The sequence below is a fragment of the Candoia aspera genome, chromosome 1, assembly GCF_035149785.1.
Source record: "Candoia aspera isolate rCanAsp1 chromosome 1, rCanAsp1.hap2, whole genome shotgun sequence".
Taxonomy (NCBI): Eukaryota; Metazoa; Chordata; class Lepidosauria; order Squamata; family Boidae; genus Candoia; species Candoia aspera.
In genome coordinates, this window is record NC_086153.1 from 1,530,520 (window position 1) to 1,547,928 (window position 17,409).

General features: G+C 55.6%; 1 protein-coding gene across 1 annotated transcript in view; it reads right to left on the minus strand.

The window, feature by feature from the left end:
• Positions 1-257: 257 nt before the first annotated feature.
• NUFIP2 (nuclear FMR1 interacting protein 2) overlaps positions 258-17,409 on the minus strand; it is a 30,794-nt gene continuing 13,642 nt past the window's right edge. The window contains exons 7-11 of the mRNA XM_063294510.1: positions 14,006-14,617; positions 13,737-13,877; positions 5,453-7,210; positions 3,006-3,038; positions 258-2,267 (exon numbers count right to left, since the gene is read on the minus strand). Coding sequence (XP_063150580.1) covers positions 2,215-2,267; positions 3,006-3,038; positions 5,453-7,210; positions 13,737-13,877; positions 14,006-14,617 — 2,597 coding nt within the window. The 3' untranslated portion in view covers positions 258-2,214. The remainder of the gene's footprint in view (positions 2,268-3,005; positions 3,039-5,452; positions 7,211-13,736; positions 13,878-14,005; positions 14,618-17,409) is intronic.

Here is a 17,409-nt window from a genome sequence, read left to right on the forward strand (position 1 = left end):
TCAGATACCAGCAAGTTTCTAGCTATCCTGCAGGCGACGATCACCCTACAGAGAGACTGACCACCCTCCCTTCCTCCCATCATTCACACATCCTCAGCTCTGCCCAGGTTTGGTTTATGCTACAGTACTAATACTCTTGAGCAAAAGGAAAATATATATTTATATATACCTCTATACATTATTTTCATGTGCTACGTCATTCACAGCTCCACTGAATTGCCCCTCCCACCATCAACACAAAATTAAACAAAGAGGGCGGGTTACGGAAGTGTTTCTGTTTAATAAGCTGTCAGAGAATTTTGCGAGAACTTTCCAAAAAGAGGGAGGCTTAAAACAAGGGAAGTTTATATGGGGGAGGGGATAATATTTTGTCCATAATCAGGAAGGAACAGATCAATTCCCCCATGAAGATATTACAGGACAATCATTAAGCTCTATTTGGGGCACAGAAAAATACAAGCACTCGGGGAGGGGAGGAAAGAGTTGTGTCCACCAGGATGCCCAAATAAAACCACAGGAGGATCTACCACCCAACCGGTTCCTTGGGAGTCGAAGCAACGGGATAGCCAGTAAATCATCGCGGAATAAAAGCAGCACTTCTAAGGGGAGGAAAAATCGTCTCAGGAACCATTTGAGTAGACGCACTACGGGTGGAAACGCCGCAGGACGTGCATCACGTGTGCTGAGGGGGAGTCTAAAACAGTGGCAAAACCTCTCCCCTTGGGAGATCAAGACCCTGTGAAAAGACTTTCGTGGGATCAAAACAATTCCCCCCCCCCCAAAAACGCAATTTCTTGTAGTGCCCAGCAGCTCTGGGGATTGTCTGTGAAAGCATGCAGCACAACCCAGAATTCGCCAGCCCTTGCTTGTCCCGGCAGGGCCTTTTGCCTTATCGGGGGGCAACTGCCTCAGGCCGAAGACCCCCTTCTCTGAATGCCCTACCTGGCTGCAGCTGAGGATGCGCCAAAGCCCATCCCTGACCCTGCCTGCTCCGCCAAACAAAGACTTAACCCCAAGGAATTCTTTGAAACGTTTCCAGTTTCCAGCCAACCGCTCTCCTTTCTCCACATGGCTTTTGCAAGAAAAGGAACGGGTAAGAAAAATGGACAGACGGAAGTGCACAGCCCACCCTCCAGAAGGCCCTCGGGGCCCAGAGTTACCACCAGGGAGGGAAAGCAGGCTTGGGGAAGTGGGGGGGAGGCAAACCCCAGGAGAAGGGGGGGAACAGCGAGAGGGAAGTCAGATGCACTGGGATGTTCTGTTTCCCTTTTATAAATTAACTTCCATAAAAGTTGCCATGTGCATTGGGGGTCCACGCACTCACACATGCAACGCATACCGTTCGCAAAAGGAGAGGCTTCAGCTTTGCAGCGAAGAATCAACACTCAGGAATTGCCAGCTACCTCTCGCAGGAGGGAAAACTCAGAACAAATCCAGTTTTTTGCTTGATCCTGGGGGATTCTGCGTACAGTGATGGAAAGGGTTTCCAGAGAGTGCCTCTCTCTGGATCTTGCGCACAGAGACACATTCACACCCCAACCCTGGATACCTTAGTAGGACCCAAATACCTTGCTCACCCCAACGGTCAAGGGTTCTGAAGGATGGACACATCTCCGTGGAAACGATGCCTCTACTCCCCACCCCAAAGTGTAACCCAGCATTTTGGCAACTGATTAAATTCCACTTTTTTTTTGGGCCAGGGTGGGGAGACACAATGATTCAGGATTGTTGCCCCCCAGTGAAGAAAGCTGGGGTGCGGAAGAGGGGGGCAACCATCCCCGTCTCCTCCTGGTTAGTGTGTTCCCAATGATTGCAAAGCCCCCAAAAACACCAAGATGGGAACCTGAAACGCTTTTGCTCGCAACGCCCAGAGCCCCAGGACGAGCTAAGTCTCTACCCACACCTGGTTTCTTTTAAGAGGAAAAAAATATAAAGAAAAATGAAATGGAAAAAAAAAAAGAGAGTCGGGAAAGAATTGAACATTTGGAACTGGGGTTTAAATAATCGCATGGGAGTCTCTGCCAACTTGGTGTGAAGTTTCATCATGCCCAGTATATATATTGTGTTACGTGGGTGTGTACAGGGATACACACGGACACACACTTGAAGATAGGATCCTGCGATTTGGGTTCGGGCTGCCGGAGCTGCCAAGCGGCCCCTCCAGGGACGGTGCAGGGGGCTCGCCACGGGCCCAGGGAGACCTTCGGCTGCTTCTCAGGTGCTGGGACCATCGAGGCCTTCAGCGTAAGTGATTATCCGCTTGGGGTCTGGAAGAGGAAGTGCAGGACCCGCGTGAACTGGCCGTCCAGCGTCGGACCGAAGCCAAGCTCAGCAGCGCCCCGAACCCAGCCACAGTCCAGCTGCCGCCCCGGCCGGGTTGGGGTGGGTGGGAGCCCAGCCCGTTGGGGGAGCCCTGCTGGGCTGTCAGCAGTGCTGCGGAAGGCGCAGTTGCAGCCGGGTGGCATCTTTTGGGCAGGCAGAGAGTGTCTCGTGGCCCAGCAAGGGTGGTTTGTGAGCAGGTGGATGGCTCAGCACGTTGCGTGCGCCCAGCCCAGACCTGGCCAAAGTGCCCTGCAGGGTGGCTGTGGGGTAAGATGACCCAGACGGTATGTTAGAAAGGAACGCCCGGACTGAAATGTTGAGCTGGGCTAAAAGTCACGCTGGGTCTTTTCCCAGAGGAATACTGGCCACCCTGTTTGGCGAGGGAGCTCTGGATGAAGGATTTCTCCACTGAAGAACCTCAAGGAGCCCAAACCAAAGACCTCGCGGCACGGCAGGCATCTGCCGAACGGCCGCCCCCCCCCCACGCTCCCCAGGAGAGGTGACTCAGCCGCCAGGCGGCCCAAAGAGCTCCGGTTTCAAAGCCACGCTGAGCTGGGGAGCTTTTGGCCAGATCCGCTCCCAGCATCAAGACAAGCCACCCTGGTGGTTCACCTCAACCCCCACAAATATAAATAAAGGGCTTGCTCCTAAGGAGACTAAGGCAAGCATGCACCGCTCCTTACCTCGCTTTTGCAAATTACAAATCGATTCCATCTCTGCAGAGACAAAAAGGAGAAACAGGGTCAGTATGGCAGGACACGTTGACAAAGCTGGAAACCAGAGACTTGGGCTCCGTCGTGAGCCCGGCTCCAAAAGCGCCCGGTGACAAGGCAGGCCCCGCTGCCACCTGTTCCTCACCCCCGTTTGATTTATGCAGCCCCTTAGAAATCACTAAACAAAACACAAGCCACAAACCCCGCAGGCTTCCGACCTCATGCTCTCGAGGCCCGTTGGCCCCACAACTCCCCAATTCCCAGCTAAGCCAAACAAAGGCTGGGGAGCCCCTGCAGGGGTGGGGCTGGGGAAGGCCTTTACCCAAAGTCACGAACAAGAAAGGGGGAGCAAGGAGGACAAGGAGCACCAGAAGCTGCCGCCTTCTGTAGGAGACCCCGCCAGGTGCCCTCTTGCAAATCCTGCATCGCGTTTTCTAGCCTGTTTCCAGCAAGCGATGCCCACCGAAATGGGCCAGCGGGAGAAGCACCACTTGCAGCCCCCAGACCCTCTCCACAAATAGCTCTGCGATTCTGAGGGCTACGCTTTCAAAAACGGAGGACAAAACACCAAACGGAATCCTTCTAAGTCTTCCCATTTTTGCCTGGGTGTTTGTCAGAGAGAGGTGGGCCTGCCAGCCTCTGAGGGAAGGAAACGGGGGTCCTCCTCTGGGAAAAGTAGCTGGGGCCCAGTCCTGGATCAGCCACGAGGAAACCAGCCTGTGCCTAGGGCACCAGGGGAAGGGGGCACATGCCTTAACTCTTTCACTGCCACACTCGACTTTAGTTTTCAATAAATTTTTGATAACATTTTCCCCCCTTATACCAATGTTACTTTAAAAATACATTAAAAAGTACTGTATGGAATGTTTTTTTTTCTACTGTCCTGGTTATAAATAAATAATTTGCTTATTTTGCTGTTTGGTGTTAAATAAATACCATGTTTTCAAAAAGTTTATATTTAATAGAGTTGTGGGTCTGGCCTGGAAGAAAACAGCATTTTCAGTCTTCTGTTTCACCATCAGCACTTATTGAGTCTTACTGTCAGTTAAGCAATGGAAGGACCGAGGGGCACCACTGTTAGGCTGCCCTTAGGGCAGTGTATCTCAGCCTCAGCCTCTTTAAGATGTGTGGACTTCAACTCCCAGAATTCTCCAGCAAACATGCTGGCTGGGGAATTCTGGGACTTGAAGTCCACACATCTTAAAACAGCCGAGGTTGAGAAACACCAGCTAGCCTTAACCCGGCCCTGCTGCAACATCTCCCAAGCTTACTGGGGGGCGCAGCAAGTCTCCCCAAAGGGATGGCCAGCCGATTTCCCACTGTTTCAGCAACAAATTCACCCGGCCATGCTTGGAGACCTGTTGGTGCAAAGCTGACTCCTTAGGGAGGGACTGGGTCAAAAAAGTCAGGGGGGAAACAGGCCACTCCAACCTCTGTATGGAGGCCAGGCGACTGAGAAACACACCAGCCCTGGAGAGCTGCCATTCCCACCCAGCACTCCTGGGTGAGCTGAACTACGACTCCCATCAAGCAGAGTGGCCCACAGCAGATGATGGGGCTGAGTGAACACCGAACCTGCAGTGACTGCCTGATTCTTGTCCACGGGGAAACCCACCACCACAGCTGCACCATCAAGAGAAGCTGGACCGGTGGGTGGCTGGCATCTGACGAAAAGATACCACTAGGCCATCGGGCAGGCCCCATCCCCAGAGAGGACTTCGGCAGGCATCCTGCTGGCTGAACAAGGCCAGGAAGAGGGGTCCGCTCTTCGCAAGGCCACCCGGGCTTAGCTCGGGCTCAGCCTCGCAAAGGCCAGGAATAACAGACTGTGGTCCAACCCGAACCCGTTTCCCAGGCCCACAGCCCCTTGCCGGGGGCAGAACAGGCCCTTAGTTGCAATGCACAATGAACACCTGTGTTGACAACCCCCAACACAATTATATATTGACACGCAGGTCATATTCCTCCCATTAGGTGCTTTGATACCAAGCAATTTCCACCACCACCCCGCTCAACATCCCAGCCCAGAGGTTCACCACCCTGCAGGGAAGGGGCTGAGAACAGCCCACCCCCTGCCCTGCGCAGGACCCCAGCCATTTCTGGGCCTTTCTCCCAACACGAATCCAGAAAGACTCAACTCAAGGGGACTCCCCCACTCTTAAAAAGGGAGGATGACTTTAAAAAGGATTAAAAATTAAAGGGGTGGACAAGGTAGGGGTGGCAGCTGGCCCTCCCCAGCTCCCAGACCCCCAGGAGGCCAAACGCCAGCTCAGGCGGGTAGGGTCCACACCCCTCCTCCTCTACCCGAACAACCACAAGCTGAGTACAGTTCCCCATGTTCCCTGGGGCCGACGGGAAATGGAGCCCCTCCTGACGGGGAAGGTGCAGGGCAGGCAAGGAAGCTGGAGAGCTGTTACCTTGAACGTGATATAGAACGGCTGCCCTCAGGTCGAACTCCCCCCAGCTCTCTTTCCTCTCTAGGCCGCACGGGGACCTCTGCTCTTTGGTGGAGACTAACAAAGTGTCCGTGGGAGAAGACAGGCGACTGTCTACGTTATAGTCCTTGGCGAGGAACACGCACGCCCCTGGGCCGCTGAGCTCAGCCTGGTGCAGGTCGCCCGGCGGGTGGGGCTCTAGCAGCAGGTCGCTCTCCTCCCCGGCGGTCCCCAGCTTGAGGAGGCCACTCAAGAGCTGGGGACTAGTCCGTTTGGCCAGCTCATAAGCCTTGGGGAACGCAGGCTGGCCGGGTCCAGGGGAAGGCGTCTCAGCCCCCTGAGAAACCGACATGCCGGGGCAGGGCCCTTGAAAGGTCACCTCGGCCGGCTTATTGTCCGCCGGCTTCCTGGTGGTGGTCTCCGGGCCCGCGCTGGGCTCATTTATAAACGATAACCCCCACTGGTTCTGGAAGATATCCCCCAAGTTTTGCTGGGTCGCCAGAAACGGAGACTCGGCCTGGGCAGCCACGTTGAACAGGCCGTGCATATTTGAGGGGTAGATGAAAAGACTCGACTTCTGCTGGTCCACAGCCGCCACGGAGGGACCGGTGTCCTGGGACACCGATTTGGAAGAAGCCGAAAGGACCGTACTAGCAGCTGGCACAAGCAGGGACTGGACCCCCGCTGGACACACACCACGATCGGCCCCTGCCAAGACGGGCCCGTTGGAGAAGTTTGCGGACGTGACGGATTTCATGGCGGACATGGGGACCTGGGAGAGGCGGCTGGAGGCCTGGACCTCCACGGCAGAGGACGAACACAAGGAGGACGAGGAGGAGGAGGAGGAGGAGGAGGAGAGAGAAGGGGCCGAGTTCTGCACGGCCTTGTTGAGGTTCTCTTTCACTTTGCTTGCGTAACTGATCTTGGGAACGATCTTTGCACTGCTGTTATCCACGGGGAAAACCGGGGGAGGCTTGAAGAGGGTCCAGGAGTCCTCTTTCGAGGACACCAGCACGTGCTTCCCCTTGGGACGCTCCTCAAACTTTCTACCGGCCACCCCGACTTTGGCATCGGAGATCTTCCGGAGCACGTCCCCGACCCCTGGCTTCCCCCGCCCCGCGCCCAAGCCCCCCGCCTCGCACTTCCAAGCAGGCTTCAGACCGTCCAAGCAGGGCCCCGCCTTCGGGTCCCCGCCATCGGGCTTGAAGGCTTCCGGCTCCAGCTTCAGCGCCGGGGCCACGAGGGCCGGGGCGGGAGGGCCACACGGCACGGTCTTCTCCCGTGCCAGGCTCAGGTTCTCGCAGCCCTTGCCGCTGTTGCACCGACCCTTCCGCTTCTTGGGGGTGGCGTAGCCGCTCTCCGACCCGCTCCCGTCGTTGTCGGCCCCTCTGCTGACGCAGCCGTTGGCGACGCACTCCGGGCTGCCGCCAGTGACGACGATGATGCCGTTGGGGACCGGGTGCGTCTCGGCCTTGTCCCAGGACGGGCTCCCCCGTGCTTTGCTCTCGTAGTACCTCTCGCTCTTTCTCTCCGGGCCGCTTTTCAGGCTGAGGCTCTTGGCCTTCAGCCCAGCTTTGACAAACAGGCCACCCTTTATGGTCTGCTTGAGGGCGAGGCCGGGCTCCCTGCAGGGCTGGCCGCCGTTGGGAACCGCGGAAAGCGGGCAGGGCAAGTCACCGGCGCTGGGAGGTTTCAGGAAGGGCTCCTGTTCACCGATGCTCCCATTGAGCTCACCATAGCCTGTGGGAAGGAATGGCAAAAGGTCAGAAGCATCCAGCCCAATCTCCTGCCTGAAGATGTTCACAAGACTTTCAGACACACCCCGAGTTCTTACACTCTCTTGACACCCCAAACTGCCAACGGACACTTGCTGTCAAAGTATCTTCCCCACGCGCAAGCCGCCCCCATCACATCTGCGGTGGCCTTGCCCCTATTTGGCCAACGCTGCCCCGGGGGCAGGGTGAGAAGGAAGACGACATTTTGACGCACAGGCAGGAAGGCCGTGACCGTGTGCTTTTTGTGCAAACGCAGGAGATTCCAGAGGCTGTGGTTGCTAAAGCAAATTTCAAATAAAAAATAAATCTGGGCGTCCAGCAGCATTCAGGAACCCGGAATCATTAGATTCCCAGACCTGAGATGATGCTGGAAGAAGCTGGGGGTGCAGGGACAAAACTGAGTCCTGAAGAAGAAAGGTCCGGGAGTGGGGGGCATGCGATCCCGAGCAAAGGCTTGCCTGCTTCAAGGAGTTGCAGACAAGAACTACGTAAGATCCCCTGTGTAGGCCAAAACAGCTCTGAACCCAAAGCCTTAGAAACCTGCCCTGGCAGTTGCATTTTGCTAGGAGAGGTGCATCCGCTGTTCCCCATTTAGAGAAGAGTCCACACCCCATTCCAAGCAGACCCCAAACAACCTCTACCCTTGGTTCTTCAGCCATAAGAAAATAGGACCCCTGGACCATCCTGTTCAGCAGCCTGCTCTCCCGGAGCCAACCAACTGCACCACAAAGCCCGTAAGTCTCCCAGTAGATGGCCTTCAGAGGAAGTCCCACTGCCTGCGGGCCTAAGAGCCCTTCATCCCCAGGGACTTGCATGAACTGGTCCAACCTGTGTTCAGACCAGGCATAAAGGCGGTGAGTGGTGCCTTCAACTGCCCGTCGTGTCTTCAGTCATTAGCCTGAAGAGCAGCGAGTGGAGAACCCATCCTCTTTAGCTCTTGCTTCCAGATTAGCCTAAATTCTCCTAAATCCCATGCACAAGCTCACAACCATCCTGATCTTCGAACCAACACCCTCACAGTTGCCCTTCACATGGTCCGACCACGCCACCAGTTGTACAGGACATCCCAGCACGCTACACATACAACACACCTGGAACCACCACAGATGCCCGTCCTTTTTTGGGCCCAGCAATTTGCCACAAGGCCGTCCTTCCTGCATATAGGAAGCAACTGCTCTTATCTGGAGATTTATTCCACCCTGCCCCCCCATCAAGAGAATGGGGGACTCTAGCGGGCAGAACAAACTGGAAGGACACCCAGGCACCTTTCCTACCCACAACTTTCAGGCCAGGGGAGGCTGGCAAAAGATACCAGGGAAAGGTCTGGCCTTAGAATTTGTCAGAAGGGGGTTCAAAGCTACAAATGGACTAGTTTCTGAGCACTTCATTTGGCGTCAGCACCCACCAAAACCATCCTTCTCTCGCAAGGCTGGCCAGCACCAGGAGAGATGTCCTGACTCTGAGCTGATGGGAAAGATGTTAGCAGGCCCTTCTCCCATGTCTACCTCTTTCTTCTTGCAGGGCAGAGGAGCATCAGGAAAGGGGGCCAATAGCATCCCTTTAGAAAAACTAACCTAACCAGGTATCTGGGTTTCACCTCCGCAGGTTGTACCAATCAGTCTTAGTAGTGCGTAAAAGCATGTAAGCAAAGCTCAGCTTAGTCCAACATGAAAGAAAGTTTACTGTGAGCTTCAAACACTCAGACTGAAGGCAGATCTACCCAAGAGGCAGCTTGATCTTATACAGGTAGTCCTTGCTTAATGACCATTCGTTTAATGACAATCCAAAGTTACGACAGCCTCCGAAAAAGTGCTTTAAGGCCTGTACTCACACTTACAACCATCACACATCACACCACCCCCGCAGTCACGTGACTGCAATTTGGGCACTTGGCAGCCAGCTCGCATTTACGACCAGCATTCTGTGGTCACATGATAGCGATTTGCGACCTTTTTTGCTGGTTTCTGGCAAAAAAACATCCGTTGTGGAAGCTGGATTTGCTTAACCATCGTAAAATGGTCGTAAAATTGGCTGTGGTCATGAGCTGACTCGCTTAAAGTCTGCACCTCTTAACCAGTTTTCCAGTCCCTATTGTGGTCATTAAGTGAGGACTACCTGTACCTCCATCCACTTAGAAGCCGAGGTGGGGGGAAGCAGGAGGGCCCAACTCTGCAGCCTCCCCAGGTGTGGAGAAGGGGGGATGCCGCACAGGTTGGGTGTGAAGCTTCGCGAAGAGAGGCAACCACCCCCTGGGACCAGGGCAAGCTGCGTTCTAGGTAAGCCCAAGTCAGCTCAGCTCACAACCTCCTGAGTTCTTCTAGCATGACAGATACAACCCAAAATCCACTGCAGGAGGCACTTTTCCTATGCACAGAAGCTGCTGTAAGAAAAAGGTGTTCCTTGATAAGGGAGCACCATTCTGTCCAGTCCCCAGAGAGTCTCATCTTATGCTGTGTTTGAGGAGTTGCACCTCAAGCCCAAGGCCCAACAGAGAGAAGTGCGAGGAAATGCTCAGAAGGCAGCGCTTGAACAGAGAGAACAGCGTCCTAGGACCAAGCAGAGCCCCTGCAATTCCAAGCAAAGCAGGACTCAGCTCTTCAGAAGCAAGACTGCCACAGAGCTAGCTAAGATCTCACAATGGGCACGACAGCCAGCATGCCACTTCCTAAAGCAAAAGAAAGCTCTCCTGTGCCAAGCCAATTCTCTCCAGGCATGCTGGACTTCACTGCCAATAACCCTCATTCATGCCATATTGACTACGGTTATAAAAACTGAGGTCATCAGGTTGAGGAGGGGAGATATGAACAAGAGGAACCCTAAATTCTCCTGACCAAACTGGCAACATCAAAAGCAATGAAGGGCAAACCAAGATCATGAGAACATTTTTTAGCCCTGATGCTATGCAGCTTATGATTTGGTTGTCCCAAGATTGTCAGCGTGGTCCAAAATGTTACAAGAACTGATGTGATGTGTGTGTGTGTGTGTGTGTCTATACACATGTCCTGGATTGCAATTCAAACTACCACACACTATTCCTCAGCACGAAGGTCCACATCTGACAGTCTTGGCTGAAAGATGAGGAACAAACAATTATTTAAAAAAAAAAAAAAAAAACAATTCCTTCATATGCGGGCCATTCCTTTTGCTGTTTTTCAAAAAAAAAAAAAAAAAAGTATTTTGGAAGATTAATGTGTGAAAGCCCAGAAATGGTACTGTTGCTCTCAGGGAGGGTTAGTGCCCTTCTCTGAATCACCCCCAAAACTCCCCCCAAAAAACCTGAAAAAATCTGGGGCGAAAATCCCATTTCCATCAACCTACCATACCCTGGTCTGTTGAGGCTTAAAAACTGCAGAACCTCACTCAAAAAAGGCTTGGCTGCCCTGCATCAAATGAAGAAAAGGCTACTCTGAATGGCAGTTAAGTTTATCCTAATGTTTTTCACGGCCCCACGTGGTCCCCCAGAAGCTTCTCCAGTCCCACGTGCAAGCCAACAAGGGGCAGATCCAAAGAGTGCCATGTTGGAGAAGGCCGAACCAGTCAGCTGAAATCAACGGAATGAGGAATAACCACCAATCTGGAATGACCGTCAGCCAACCGAGAGGCCAACAATACTTGCAGATGAACATCCCTTACTCTGGAGGAAACAGCTGCGACCCTGATGGTGAAAATTCATCTGGGAGGGGGAGTGAACACTGTGTCGGCACATTTTAAGAAGCTCTGGCTAAGGCAGGGGGATCCCAAATTGGATCTCCTTTGATTGGTCCCAAATATGCTTAGTTTTGAGTTTCCCCAGGCTTTTAAGACAGGTAGAAACTCCAAGCATTTTTTAACTTACTAAAATAGCTATCTCGATCAGTGCTTCTCAACCTCAGCAACTTTAAGTTGTGTGGACTTCAAATCCCAGACTTCCCTGGCTGGCATTCTGGGATTTGAAGTCCACACATCTTAGCTGCTAAGGTTGAGAAGCACAAAATAACGCTACCAGCTCTCTCAGTTTGGCAGCAGCACGTAAGCCCAGCAAATAAGTAAAATGCCAATGTTGTGTCCTCCTCCAGAGGTGCTGGGCTGCAGGCTCCATCAGCCTCAACTGCCATGCTGGCAAGTGACGATGGGAGAGGGAGTCCCAATGCTTTTGGAGGCCCCAGGCCAAGGAACATCTCTGGTGAGGCAGGACCTGACGGTTAAACAAAGCCTGTGAAGTATCACCGCCTGGTGGGTCTTCAGAACGAGAAACGAGCTATGAGACTCCGTCCAACCTTTAGATCGATCTGGCTAGGATCTTCTCAATCAATATTTTCATGGGCTAACTTAACGGTTAAGGACATAAATGCTATGATTATGCCTCTGGTTAGATCAGTATCAACAATGACCTCACCTTACAATCAGCAGCACAGAATTTATTTGATCATCCCCCAAAATAATTTTTACAGCCCGCGGTCCAGAAAGTTCCCTTGTGTACTTCGTGATTAGCTGTTTATTATTTCATGACAACAAGTCACTTCCAACAATAAAAATGTTCTCCCAAAGGCTCTTCCCTTAACTATGGGGAAGAAGTCTAGGCCACTCCAAAATGAGCTAATGAGAATTTTGACTGGAAGCGGGCCCTAACGTTAGAACTAAATTCCCTAAATTCAGGACAGGGCTGGTATTCTTTTCTTAGTATTCTTCAAGTTGTACACAAAACTCCAATGGGAGAACAAGGGTCTCCCCAAAGCATCAGAGCATTAGAAGGAACTTCTAAAGTTCCCCTTCACCAAATTACTCCATGCAGCTGTGCAACATCTGCTCTCGCAAAGGCACGAACTTCCCCAAATGTTCAGGCAAGGGTCTTTTGCAGAAAAGATGCTAAGACATGGCAGGAAGGGAGCTGTGTTACCCCAACTCAGGAGCTGCTAGCCCCATTTCCCATTCACAAAATGCCCTTCAAGGGCATATGCTTTTAAATTAATAGTGGAGAACGGTTAATAACTAAGCTCAAAGTGGCTGAAATGCATTAAGCCCACAAAAATGGTTTACAAACCACAACTGGCTTGGTGCACACAAAAAACAAGCAGGCTAAATTTCACATAGCGCAGCATGGGTACCAGGCGACATCCTAGATTCCTTCGGCGGGGGGTGGGGGGGTTACCGAGCTCCAAAGCAGGTTCTTTAGACACAACCCATGTGTGGGCCTCATCTGTGGCTTCCTTGAGATTTAAGCACCTGCCCTAGCCACACAAACAGGGACCCACCATTTCCTCACCAGCAGTTACAACACAGAATGAGGGTCGGGGAACCTTCAAGCTATGCCGGTTGGGTCTAAGCCAGCGGTTCTCAACGGTGGGCCCTTTAAGAGGGGTGGACTTCAACTCCCAGAGTTCCCCAGCCAGCCATGCTGGCTGGGGAACTCTGGGAGTTGAAGTCCACCCCTCTTAAAGGGCCCACCGTTGAGAACCGCTGGTCTATGCCCTCCCCGGGACTTTGGATCACTGGTGGGCCTTCCTGGGAAGGCCGAATCGGAAAAGCGTGGGAGACAGAGCGAGAGCCTCCTCCCTTCCACAGGGGCGCAACTACAAGTCCCATGTTCAGCAGCCAGCCTGGCCTTCCCGGCCTGCTTCGCAGGAAGGACCAGGGCTGTAAAACCCGCAGCTCCGGGGAAGGCGCTGCCCTGCACCAGCCCCAAGGGCGCCCCCTTTGCTCGCCCCCCACCCCCATCACGGTCACCGGCGGGCGGCCCCGAGAGGGTGGAAGGCCCGGTTAGGGACGGTCGTCCTGGGGAAGATCTGCCCGGGGGGGCGCTGGCAGCGGGCGCGGGCTCGATGGCCCCGACCAATGGATCGATCGGTCGACCGACCGACGTCTCGGCCCCGCTTCGCCTGCTCCCCGGCAGGGGCCCGTTCCCACCTGGACCTGAGCCCGGGCGGCGGCGCTCCGGCCCTCCCGAGCCTGGCCGAGCGGGCACCCCGCGGGCGCCTTCCCGCTTGCCACCCCGGGACGGGGGGGGCGCCGACGCCCACGCCGGCCCGGCCGGGGCGCCGCAACGCCTCTCCCCGCCGGCTGCACGCGCCAGGCACGGCCTCCCCGCCTCCAGCCCGCTCCGTCCGGGGACCCCGGCGCCTCCCGGCCGGCCTGCCCAGTAGCGGCGGCGGCGGAGGCCCAAGCGCCGCTCCTGCCGCTCCCGCGCGGGGCCGCCGCGCTGCCCTGGGGGCCGCCGGGCCGGGCCGGGCGGCGGCACACGAGGCCACCGGCTCGCCTCCCGCCCAACATGGCGGCGGGGAGGGCCGCGGCGGGCCGGGAGGCGCCGGACGGGGCGGCAGCCGCGCGGAAGGTCACCGGCCCGGCCCGGCCCGGCCCGGCCCGGCCCGGCGAGCGGGGAGGGGAGGGGAGGGGAGGGGAGGGGAGCCGCCCGGCCCGGCCCGGCCTCGCCTCGCCCCGCCGCCGGTGCCTTCCCGGGGAGGCAGCCGGGCCCGGCCCGCGCCCCGCGCCCCGCGCCCGCCCGCATCCCCGCAGACCTGCTCGCGCGGGCGGCGCTCCGGAGGCGCCGTGGCGGGCGGCGGCCGTGCTGGCTCCGGCGCCCTCGGGCCGCGGCTCGGGCGGGGGGCGGCCCTGGCCGTAGAAGAAGAGCTGGAGCGGCGGCGGCGGCGGCGGCGCGGGGGGCGCCTGCGGCGGCGGCAGCGGGGCGGGCGGCTCCTCCATGGGGAAGCCGCGGGGCCTCCGGGCGAGGGCGGCGGCGGCGGGCACCCCGCTCCGGCGCCGGCCTGCGGGGCCCGGGCGGACTGACAGCCGGCCGCCAGCAACGCGCCGCTTCCGGCCCGGCCGGCCCCGCCCCGAGCGGGTCTCCCCGCGGCGCCCCTCCGCGCCGCCTCGCTGCCCGGCCTGCCCGCCGCCGCCGCCGCCTGCCCGCTCCCCCGCTGGCCGGCTGGGCGGCCGGCTGCTCCCCGCCGGGCCAAAATAAAGGGCGCTTTCACGCGCAGCCGGCCAGTGCGCGCGCGCGCGCCGCCCGCCCCGCCCCGCCCCCGGCCCGCCCCCGGAGGGAGACGTGGACAGCGGGCAGCGGCCGGGGCGGCGCGGACGGCGCCCTCCCTTCTGGAGCCTTCGAGCGCGGCCGGGCGGCGGCGCTCCCCCCTCCCCCTCCCTCCCCCCCTGGACGGGCGGGGCTGCTGGCTGGACTCCCGCGCCCATCGCTCCCCCCCGGGCGGTGGGGACGCAGGCCGCCTCCTTCGGGGGCGCCGGGGGCCCGAGGAAGCCGGCCTCTGGGTGAAAGCCCCCTCCCCTGCTTCGGAACGACTTTCCCGGGGAAGCCTGGCAGCGCCCCCCCCCCTCTTTCGGGGCAGCGAGCTGGGCCGGGGGGAATCCTGGGGGGAGATCTGGAAGGAACGCAGTTCCGCCTTTCCTGGCGGTCCCGAAGGCGCGGCACTCCAAGGCCCATCAGCCCCCGCCAGGGCACCCGTTGGCGGAAGGAAAGGTGGCTGTGCGGCTCGGTTGGGTTAGGCTGGCCCACCTCACAGGGTTGTTGCAAGCAAAGGCAAGGATCGGGGACCGCCGCCAGCTGCTTAGAACCGGGTGCACGGATTTTCCGTGGACGGGCTTTAGGGGTTTGTCACATGTTGCCTCTTAACCCCCTGAAACTCGCAAAAATGTTGCCTTCGCCCACTGTTGGGGTGTTGTGGGAATGACCAAAGGGCTTGTTTTTCCACTCCTTCCCTGGAGCAAACAGATTAGAGAAATTAGACTAGATAAATTATAACACTATTTATATAAAATATAATTCAGGGCACGGTGCTCTCATGAAACCAGGGCAGAAAAAGACATTGCCTGCGTCCTGACTCTTCCCCCTAAAACGTTAACAAAATCCTGCCCCCCATCGCCTTTTACAAACAGGCCTGATTCACATCCACGCTGTGCTGAAACCAAACCCGGTTACAATATAGTGGCATATCTGCTTATAAACCATGGTTTATGGCATAGTGTTGTATCAATCCAGACATGAGTGGTTCACTCAGTAAGAGGTAGCAACATTAGCCATGGCTTAGCTTAGTCTGTAAACAGGCACTGCTGACCAGTGGAGGCTGTGATGACATCATACGTGTTGTGATGACATCAGGAAAGTGGGGTGACCTTGTGCGAGGTCATGATGCTTCCCAGAATAGACTTGGCCCTCGGTCAGCTTAATTTGGGAGTTTTAATAATTAAGCCACATTGCATCAATTTGGAAATTGAAAATTGACCTTGGCTTGGAGATGGGCTGTGGCGGGGGATACCATCGTGGCCGTGGCAGAAAAACCCCGTGGCGACTTTTAGAGGTGTGTGAAAAACGGGCAGCTTTAACTGTGTTTGACCCTTTAAAGTGGCCACATCTCTTCCAGCGTCAGGCTGAAAAACAGACCTGCCGGCTCCAGGGCAGAAGAGAGCGGGGCTGGGCTGGTGGGAGGTCCCTGGTGCTTGTCAATCATCTTCCTGGCACACAGGGCCTACTGGTTTGTAGTTCACTTGCTTGTGTGAACAGGGTGGATGTCCAAAGTTCGTCTGAAATGTGATTTAAAAGCTTGGTTGAATCAAAAGAGCATAAAGGGGTCACAGGGTACCCTCCCCTACTAAGTACAGAGGAAGCCCCATCCCGCAATAGCAGCTGCTGCTGTTGGTGGGATGCAGAGACCAGGTGATTTTAAAGTTTGGACCGCAATCTATAGGAGGATCATAGAATGGAAGGGACCTTGGAGGTCATCTAATCTAACCCCCTGCCCCATGCAGGAATCTACTGCTGTAGCATCCCAACAGAGCCACCCAGCCTCTAAACACCTCCAGGGAAGAAAAGACCCCCGCCTCATGCTGCCTGTTAGGAAATTCTCCCTGAGGTCCAGCCAAAATCTACTTCCTCGGAATTTAAGCTCAGCAGGACAATCCAGCCTCTGTGTATGCCCCGTAGGATATTTGAAGGCTGTCTTCTTGTCTTTCCTTTTTTTAAAAAAATCCATTCAATCATGTCTGATCCTCGGAGACTGCCTGACAAGTCCCTGCAGTTTTCTTGGCAAGGTTTTTCGGAAGTGGTTTGCCACTGCCTCCCTGCTAGGGCTGAGAGAGGGTGACTGGCCCAAGGTCACCCAACCTGTTCTCATGCCTGAGGCGGGACTAGAACTCACCGTCTCCCGGCTTCTAGCCTGGTGCCTTCACCACTGCACCAAACTGGCTCTCTCTAGGAAGGAAACAGGCAACAAAGCTTCCCTTAGCCATTTGCTTTCCAGGCTAACTGTTCCTTGTTCCCCTCCAAGCCCCTTATCATCTTGGTTGCTCTCTGCTGGACACACCCTGGATAGTCAGCATCCATCCTAAAAGGTCAGGGCCAGAGCTGGACGTAATATTCTATGAATGGTCTGATGGAAGAGAAGAGCAACAGCTTCTCTTGAACTTGATCATGTGGTGATGCAACCAAGGACTGCATTTGCCTTTTTTGCAGCTGCATCACACTTAGGGCTCATATTCCACTTAGGAGCTGCCAAGGCAGCCAGACCCTTCTCACATTATTATTTATTAAATTTATATGCCGCTCATCTCACTATAAAGGTTGCTCTGGGCAGTTTGTATAGCCAGTGTGTTCTCTCAATTTTATGCTGTAGGACTCGGCACTTCCAACTCTTCATGACTTCATGGACCAGCCCACGCCAGAGCTTCCTGTCGGTCAACACCCCCAGCTCCCCCAGGGACGAGTCCGTCACCCCTAGAATATCATCCATCCACCTTGCCCTTGGTCGGCCCCTCTTCCTTTTGCCCTCCACTCTCCCCAGCATCAGCGTCTTCTCCAGGGTGTCCTGTCTTCTCATTGTGTGGCCAAAGTATTTCAGTTCTGCCTTTAATACCGTTCCCTCAAGTGAGCAGTCTGGCTTTATTTCCTGGAGGATGGACTGGTTTGATCTTCTGGCAGTCCAAGGCACTCTCAGGATTTTCCTCCAACACCACAGTTCAAAAGCATCGATCTTCCTTCGCTCAGCCTTCCTTATGGTCCAGCTCTCGCAGCCATACGTTACTACGGGGAACACCATTGCTTTAACTATGCGGGCCTTTGTTGTCAGTGTGATGTCTCTGCTCTTAACTATTTTATCGAGATTTTTCATTGCTCTTCTCCCAAGGATTAAGCGTCTTCTGATTTCCTGACTGCAGTCAGCATCTGCAGTAATCTTTGCACCTAGG